Source organism: Cannabis sativa, chromosome 8 (genome assembly GCF_029168945.1).
Source record: "Cannabis sativa cultivar Pink pepper isolate KNU-18-1 chromosome 8, ASM2916894v1, whole genome shotgun sequence".
Classification (NCBI taxonomy): Eukaryota; Viridiplantae; Streptophyta; class Magnoliopsida; order Rosales; family Cannabaceae; genus Cannabis; species Cannabis sativa.
Genome location: NC_083608.1, coordinates 21000627 through 21010100, shown reverse-complemented (window position 1 = coordinate 21010100; position 9474 = coordinate 21000627). Strand labels below are relative to the sequence as shown.

Sequence of the window (9474 nt, the reverse complement as noted above, 5' to 3'; positions counted from 1 at the left end):
GCCGAGAGAGGCCACATAATCTCCTTCTACATACCAACCAAAACGCAGTCCAAATTACTGTCGTTCAACCTCTCGATCTTTTTCTCTCTTTCTTTCTGTTGTTTTTTTTTTTTCAGTTTGAGCACTGGTCCGATGGTCGGACCACATGGTCCGATGGGGTCCGACCATGTGGTCCGACCATCGGACCTCCGGTTTTTTTTTTTTTTTTTTTTTTTTTTTTCAGTTTGAGAGAGAGGAAGAAAGAGAGGGGCTGGGTCCGAGAGAAGGGGCTGGGTCGTGCGTGGTTTGGACGGTAGTTGTGCGTAGTCGGGGTGGTGGGTAGTCGTCAGTGGCCGGGCGTGGTGGTCGGGATGAGGCAGCCATGGGAGAGAGAGGTTCGGGATGAGGCAATGATGATTTCAGTTTTTGATTTTTTTCAAATGGGAGGGGTATTTGTGGGATATTAGGAATGTGGTCATATATTACCAATATTATTAAGTATGTATTTAGGGAAAAAAATTTAAGATTTTCTAAGTATAAAAAATCAAATTTCCCGTTATAATTCATTTTGGTTGTTGAAGAAATGTTGCATGACATGTCATATATGTTCTAAATATGTGAGAAGAGATGACAACATTATGTGATTGTTTGTGATTGTTTATAAACAATCACATAATGTTGTCAACAATCACATAATGTTGTCATCTCTTCTCACAGTTTTATAACATATATTGAACTACATATAATCATTCATTTTTCATTTCTCATTTTGTGATAACAAAATAAGTGCTTTTAGACTTCCCCCTTTCAAAATAAACAACTTAGGAAACTATTTATCATTTATTTACTTTTGAAGAAAATCAGAATAAGGTAAGCTCATAGATACTCACCTATATATAAACCGTTGAAAAAGAAAAAAAAAAAGATGAAAACATGTAAATATGATATGCAACATAGACACTTTTATTATTATTTATAAAATTGTTTACCTTCTTCCACAAAATATAATTGAATTGTTTGATTCTCTCTCTCTTTTTTTTTGGGTAGGCAGATCATTTACATTGGAAAAATTAAAGCCTAAACCAATAAAAAAAAATGAGAATTATAAGAAAAAGGAAAGAAAAAGGAAATATAGTTTGGGAACTAACTTCTCTAGTTAGGTGTATTCATGTCTATACATTTAACTTGAAAAGTATACTATATGTATAAAAAGATGTACAAATACATCTTACGAGTCAATCAAATACATTGACAATTTTATGCCTTGTTTGAATTTCAATAGCTAATAGTCCAATTTGATGATATTATTATCTAATTGAGATTGACCATAACTCATAAGAAATATTAGCAAAACTCCTATACCAAGTAGTGTCAATATTAATAATGGGAAAGTATTTTTTTCAATGTGATGGGTGCTGACGGAAGATATTATAACTTTACTGTCTATATTTTCAAGGGTAGTTTTGTCCCATGTGACTCGTGATAAAAATTCTGCAGCTCATAGTTTGACAAAACATACTCTTCTGTTAGACAATGAGCTAGCCTGGTTCGAGGAGTTTCACTGTCGATAGTGAATTGCTGCATTGTTAATATTGTGTGACTCTGTCCCACCACGTAAAAAAAAATTAGTGTCAATATTTTTTTTTTCTTTCCATTAATTATAACTTTATTACTTTTTTTTTTTACTAAACAAAAATTGTAAAGGTTGATTACCCATTTAAATTTGCAATGACACAAAGTAGCAATATATATAATTTTTTTTTTCTTTTAATGATTCTCTATCTATTTGTTTGTTTTGTTTTCTCTCTCTATAGATTTTCTTCTTAGTTAGCTTTTTAACCGTGGAATGCAAACCCCACCCTCCCCTATAATTCTCTATTTGTTATAGCTATATACCAATATATATTACAGAGGAAAAAAGAAAGCCTCTTTCTTCTTCTTCTTTTTTCTTAGGCATTTATATATATACGCAGAACCAAATCTCATCGTCTTCAACCAAAAACCCCTTCCATTTTCTAATTCTTGAATTCTTTTTTATTTTTTTATTTTTTTAATTTTCCTATCCTCCAAGCACCCCCAATCTGGCTATCTAATTGGAATTGGATTCACCTCCAATTCAATCCATTTGGATCCACCCAAAACCTTCGCTTTTCTTGGTTTTTTCGATCCGAAAGTTATCTATTCGTTCACTTTTTCTATTTGGTCTGGGTTTATTGTATTGGATTTATTGAGATGATTTGTTTTTCATCGGATTCGAACGGTATCGGACCTTGGTTGAGAATGGGCACCATTTCTAGCGAATGATTTTTTATTTTTTATATTTTTTCTCTATGAGAGTTTGAACAAAATGCCCGGTTTAGCGCAAAGAAATGACCAATTCAGTAATGGGTCATCGCAGATGTACTCGCTTTCTTCGCCCAATAGTTTTTGGTCGAAGCACCGCGACGATGTTAGTTGCAATCAGCTCCAGAAGGTACTGGATTCATTCTATAGCGCTTCTAATGGTTTTAGGATTGTTTGGAACTGATGTAGATCACTCTTTCGGAATTGGGTTCTTTAAGTATTGATAGCTATTTAATTTGTATTGGATCTTGTTCAATTTATTTGCAGTGTGTTCTTGTGAGGTTTCAACACGTTTGGTTGTTGGTTAGTGATCACATTGTGATTTGTGTATGAGTCTTTATATCAATATAAAGGTGTACACGAAGTCCATAAAATTTGCTTAGAAGACGTTTATGATCAATATAGTGTAGCCTATCAGTGACATTATTTTATGAATGTGGTAATTGCATACATTTTTCGGTTATTTGCATATAATAATTTCTAGGAAGATAGTGGCATCAACAATTTTGAAGCTGAGGATTGTCATCATGTCGTTATTGTGTAGTTAAACCAAGTTAGGCCTTTTTTTTAGTTGATGGCTTACTGATGTTATATTAGAGTGAAAACCTTCTTTTGTATGTAAGGTAATGCTAGATGTATATTGCATCGTTATTTCACATTTCAGTTCAGAATGAAATGCATCGCTAAGTCACTCAACTTTGTTGTGTTGTATTGTAGTTCTGGAATGAGCTATCTCCACAAGATCGGCAGGAGCTTTTGAGGATTGACAAACAGACCCTCTTTGAACAAGCACGTAAGAACATGTATTGCTCTCGATGCAATGGGTTATTGCTCGAAGGGTTTTTGCAGATTGTTATGTATGGGAAATCTTTGCAACAGGAGGGAGCAAATGGGCATCTCCCCTCCAACAGATCAGGAGCCTCGACAAATCAAAATGATGGTGAATCAATGATCATAAATCAAGAAGAAATTCAAGATCCTTCTGTCCACCCTTGGGGAGGCCTGATCACAACGAAGGACAACTCACTCACACTTATGGATTGCTATTTGTATTCGAAGTCTCTCAAGGGGCTCCAAAATGTAAATGTTGATGATTTTGTAAAACATCTTTAAATGTATGTAATATGTCTTAACATTTAATTGCTGATACTTTGCTTTAACCAGGTATTTGACAGTGCACGCGCTAGGGAACGAGAAAGGGAGTTACTGTATCCTGACGCTTGTGGTGGGGGTGGTCGAGGATGGATAAGCCAAGGACTGGTAGGTTATGGAAGAGGACATGGAACAAGGGAAACATGTGCACTGCACACTGCTAGACTATCATGTGACACATTGGTTGATTTTTGGTCAGCACTTGGAGAAGAAACTCGTCAATCTCTTTTAAGAATGAAGGAAGAAGATTTTATTGAGAGGCTCATGTACAGGTGTTTAGTTATTCACATATCCTTTTCATATGGATGTCAATATTCAATGGAAGAAAGTATGACAACTGTCAAGAGTCGAGCCACTGTTAGTAGTGGAAACATAATGTTAATAATTATATCATGAATGGTAGCCTGAGAAAACTGACCAATAGAAAGGATAATATACTCTAGCGTGAAGCATTGCCATGTCCTCTTTTGCCTGTGTTCCTTTTAAAGGGTTTTTAACAGGCTTGAAACTTTACTTTCTACATTAAACTGAAGAAGTTTTCAAGTTCATACAGCTTGAAACTAAAATTTGTAAGCATGTGATGTGCTTAAGCTCTGAATTGGATTAGTATTCTGCTGCATAGAAATGATTATGTTTGCCAGCAAACCATTAGAAGTAGTTAATCACATCCTTCTCATTAGGGTAAAATAATGGGGTCGATAATCGTTAGGTGATAAAATATTTGAACTGGTTTAACTTTAGATGCTGAATTCAGTTGAGGGGATCCCTTAACACAGATACATGTGTTAATATTCATGCATACTGAACCTGCTTCTAAGTTGGCAGTTTTTGGTAAGTGCACCAAAGCCTTGTGTAAATAAATGAATCTATCCAACCCAGTGAATATCACTGAAAGTCATCTGTAAACCCAGTGAATATCAATGAATCTATCCAACCCTTTTTCATATCTGATGTAAAACCACTTCCTTGTGTTGGGTTTTTGCTTTTCATTGTTAATCGTTTTGTCATGTTATTGAGGACAGAAAATTTTAACATAGTTGATCCATATTTCAGATTGTAGATGTCATGGATAACAAAATGTTATGCAATGCTCCTATTAAGGTTCCCTTAGGGAGACTCACTTTCAAGGCTTCATATTGGCTGTATTATGGGCGCAGTTATTGGGCTAGAGAATAAAACATTATCCTTTAGGGAAATTGGTGTGCTGCTCGTTTATTCTGGTTTAAGGAGTGATATGGTAGACAATAAATCTTGATCCTATTACTTACTAAGGAGCTATTTGTCTGAAATTGGAAGTAATGCTTGGCCCTATAAGTTAATATTGTTGACTTGTATGCAATCATTGAAATGGGAGGGAATGAATGTGAGAGAGATAAAGATAAAAAAAGCTGTCCTTTTATCTACACTGATCTAATAATGTTTTCTTGAAATTAGCATGACGGCTTCATATCCATTGGTTCATTATTCCATTGAATTGTTGTTATTTGTGCTCTTTGTTGGTAAGAGTGCTGTGTTTGATGATTCTGTTTTCTTAAGAATTTGGGTTACTTGCAACAGGTTTGACAGCAAGAGATTTTGTAGAGATTGCAGAAGAAATGTTATTCGTGAGTTCAAAGAACTGAAGGAACTGAAGCGCATGCGGAAAGAACCTCGGTGCACTAGTTGGTTCTGTGTTGCTGATACAGCCTTTCAATATGAGGTGTGGCTTTGTTCTTTTCCTTAATTTATTACTTCTAGATTGCTCTTATGAGTTGTTCGTTGTAAATTGTTGGTGAAAGAACAAATTGATGGCAACAACAATTTTGAAAACTAGACCTCATTGTATTGAATGCATATTTTCTCTTACACATATTAGATGATGCAATTCGCGTGTCATTAGGTGTTAATTTGTCGATTTTGCAGGTGTCCGATGACACAATCCAAGCTGATTGGCGACATACTTTCGCTGACACTGTTGGGACATACCATCATTTTGAGTGGGCCGTTGGAACAGGGGAAGGAAAATGTGATATTCTTGAGTTTGAAAATGTTGGCATGAATGGGAGTGTTAAGGTAGATGGTCTAGATCTTGGTGGTGTTAGTGCATGCTTCATCACCTTGAGGGCTTGGAAACTAGATGGCCGCTGCACTGAGCTTTCTGTAAAGGCTCATGCATTAAAAGGTGGACAATGCGTCCACTGCAGGCTTGTAGTTGGGGATGGCTTTGTAACAATAACGAGAGGAGAAAGCATTAGAAGATTTTTTGAGCATGCTGAAGAAGCAGAAGAAGAAGAGGTAGTTTAAGCTCATTTTTACTGTCCATTTGCTTTCTTTTTTGACAATAGAGATTCTTGTCATAATTTTCAAGTATTTATACAATTAATATTATGGGAGGCTATATCTTATGGTATATAATTTATATATAATTTTTTAGGATGATGATTCCATGGACAAGGATGGAAATGAGCTGGATGGAGAGTGTTCTCGCCCCCAAAAACATGCGAAGAGTCCAGAACTTGCTCGAGAATTTCTGCTAGATGCTGCAACAGTTATTTTCAAGGAACAGGTATGATCAGTCTACTGATTGTTGCTTTATTCTCTTTTTTACTCTATCTGAAAAATGGGAGGGATTGTTGTTTTGTGTAATGTGCTTGTGCCAGTGTATTTTAAAATTTGTAAATGTTTGTTGGCGAGAAAATCTATTGCTGATTTGTTCTGCTGTTTGTTTATTATTTTTCAGGTTGAGAAAGCCTTTAGAGAAGGAACAGCACGCCAAAATGCACATAGTATCTTTGTTTGTCTAGCACTAAAGCTGTTGGAAGAACGAGTTCATGTTGCGTGCAAAGAAATTATTACATTAGAGAAGCAGGTCGGGAAATGTCAAGTTAAATGTTACATGCTGGGTTATATAAGTTTAAGAGACCAAACTAGTACTTGAGGAAAATCCCTTCTGATGATGACTTCATAATTTTTCTTACAGATGAAACTTCTTGAAGAAGAAGAGAAAGAAAAGCGCGAAGAAGAAGAACGTAAAGAGAGGAGAAGAACAAAAGAAAGGGAGAAAAAGCTTCGTAGGAAGGAAAGGCTAAAAGGAAAAGAAAAGGATAAGGACAAAAGCTTTTCTGAACTAAATCTATCTTCTGATCATCCTGATGTTCCAAAAGAAGATTCATTATTAGTTGATGAGGAGGCACATAATTCCGTTAGCTGCAGCAATTCAATTGGTGAAGCATGTGATAATGTTCCATCCAGGCCAGGATCTCCCGATATTCAAGATGAGCTATTTTCAAATGATTATCATGATGAGGATCTTAATTTGAAAGATGAGTATGGTTCTTTTACTGTTGAACAATCAAAGTTTTCCTATCGAAGATCGAAGTTTTGGAAAGAAGGTCAAACAGATCAATCTTTGAAATGGTCTGACAGACGCCGATTTGCAGTTGTTCAAGAGAATGCTCCTGTGCCAAATAGATCTGATTCAAGATGTTATGGTGATAACTTAGAGACTCCAAGGGCCATCAATTTATCTAATAGGCAATTAAGGGCAAATGGAACAAAGCCAATTAGTCGACATTGTGGTACTAAGTTTAGTGAGAAGTTTCACTGCTCCAGCAATGGAAGAACAGTTGAGAGATATGACTACCATTCCTGCAGCTGTAACCAAAATACTGAATATAGAGCAAAGGTTGAGCCACATGTTTCTGCAAGCAAAGTTGGCCGGGAGACAAAATCAGGGAGCAAGTCAGAGTCTACTTTAGATATGTCCAAGCAATTTTATCGTGGCAGCAAATACAACCAAATAGATCACACACGTGATAGTTGTGGAAGACCCAAAAGCAAATTCAGCTCTGTGAATAATCCCTCCAGTAGAGATTTACTTCATTCCAAGAAAGTTTGGGAACCCTTGGAATCTCAAAAGAAATATGTCCGAAGTAACTCGGATTCAGATGTTACCTTGAAATCATCTGCTTTAAAGACTGAGGGATCAGAACCTAATAATAGCCTCATAAGATCATCTGGTGTTGTTACATGTTCAGCTGAATTTAGCATAAATTCATGCAAAATTGATGAAGAGGGTGATGATTTAAAGGAATCAACTAACTCTACCGCTGATAGTTATACAGGCTGCCAAGATGAAAAACAGGATTTTGACAACACAAAGGAAGTTTCTCGTGAAGAAATCAGATTGTCTCAGGATCATTCTCCACTGAATTCTTTTAACCCTACAACACACAGGACTGCAGATCCTGTTGCGAATATCAGTTCTAGTTCCGATAATTGTTCATTATGTCTAAGTGAGGGTGACAGCAATACAGCTTCTTCAAGTACTGGGAACCATGATTCCTCATCAACTTCAGATTCAGAAGATTCCAGCCAGCAATCCGAAGGAAAGGAAACTTCGATTTCCATTCAAAATGATGTCTCTAATGGCCATGTAGTCAGGATGGAGACAAATCAGAAGGCAGATGGAGGAGATCAATTGGGAGCCAGAACATATGTGAATTCACAGACTGGGACAGGAAATAACATTTTTGGGACTCCACCAAAAATTGCTCATGCTTTTGATAATGGTTTATCTACTGTTAGTATGGCTTCTCAACATCAAAATGTGGTGTCTCCAATGCATAACCAAAATAATATACATTTCCCAGTGTTTCAGGCTCCTTCAACAGTGGGTTACTACCATCAAAATCCAGTTTCATGGCCTGTGGCTCCCAACAATGGGATTATGCCTTTCTCCCACCCCAATCACTATATGTATGCCGGGCCTCTTGGTTACAGTATGAATGGAAATTCACGGTTTTGCATGCAGTATAGTCCTGTGCAGCATCTACCTACTCCTTTGTTTGCCCCTGGCCCGGTGCCATTTTATCAGCCAATTGCCAAAGCCAATGTGATCAATTCAGAGGAGCCGACCCAGATTTCTAAGCCACATGCAGTGCAGGAAGCATCAAATGCAGCAACTGAAGACTGCACGAGTTCAGTTGGAGCTCATGCAACACACGCACTGAGTGGAGAAATATGTCAAAGCGATGATTCTGGAAAATTGCATACAATCGACAATAGCTTTTCTTTGTTCCATTTCGGCGGGCCTGTGGCACTTTCGACAGGATGTAACTCGATCCCCGTGCCTTCAAAAGAAGAGATTGTTGGTGATTTTTCTTCCAAAGCTCCAACAGATAATGGTGAGAATAATCCAGCTTGCAATAAGAACAAAACCACTGTTGAAGAATACAACTTGTTTGCTGCAAGTAATGGCATAAGATTTTCATTCTTTTGATATAATTGTGAGAAGGTCTGAGGTGGCTCTTCAGAAGCTCAGAAGTTTGAGATATTTGGTCTTTGCTACACAATAAGCTTCCTTTGGTGGGAAAATTTTAAACTAAAAGAAAGAAAACATAGCAAACATAAATTTGAGGTTATTTCATATTTCGGTTTTTTTTTTTAATCCAATTTGTCTCATTATTTTTCTTCATGTAGAGAAAAAAGGTTGGGAGAGTGGTATATTTGTTCACAAGGTTCTGTAAGAGGTCGGTTTTTTATTTTTTATTTCTTTTCTTGTCGCAATATGATGAATCATTTACCAGTAATGAGTTTTGTTTTGGCGCATGCAAAACAGGAAAAAAAGAAAGAGAAAAGAAAGAGTACTGAATACTTTTGTTTGGGATTTTGAGCTTTCCTAATACAATATATCTTTTTTTAGAAAAGCGTTTTATAAATGCTAAAATTAGACTTGACTGGTAATGTTGATAGATCAAGCATTCCAATTAGTATTTTGGGCAAATACCATTTAGACACATTGAGTCACAAAATTACAACATTTTGAAACAAGAAAAATTACAGTCCGAAAATAAATTAGAGTCTATTACAATAATGAACATAGTTGTCAATGAACTAATTCCTATAAGAGCATTGATAACAATTTCAAAGTCGCTCTTAATCATCACAAAAAGAAAAAGGTGCTTTCAAAGGGATTGTAGTCAGTAAGCAAGCATTTGCCTTTCCAATTAGGGAATAAGA

At 36.2% G+C, this 9474-nt stretch overlaps 1 protein-coding gene across 1 annotated transcript; it reads left to right on the top strand.

The window, feature by feature from the left end:
- Nucleotides 1-1824: 1824 nt before the first annotated feature.
- On the top strand, nt 1825-9161 carry LOC115701375 (uncharacterized). Its single transcript, XM_030629156.2, has 8 exons — nt 1825-2452; nt 3040-3402; nt 3487-3746; nt 5032-5173; nt 5377-5748; nt 5888-6019; nt 6194-6322; nt 6434-9161. Exons 1-8 carry the CDS (start codon nt 2327-2329, stop codon nt 8732-8734), a joined length of 3825 nt encoding a protein of 1274 aa, XP_030485016.2. The 5' UTR covers nt 1825-2326; the 3' UTR covers nt 8735-9161.
- The last annotated feature ends 313 nt before the right edge of the window (nt 9162-9474 follow it).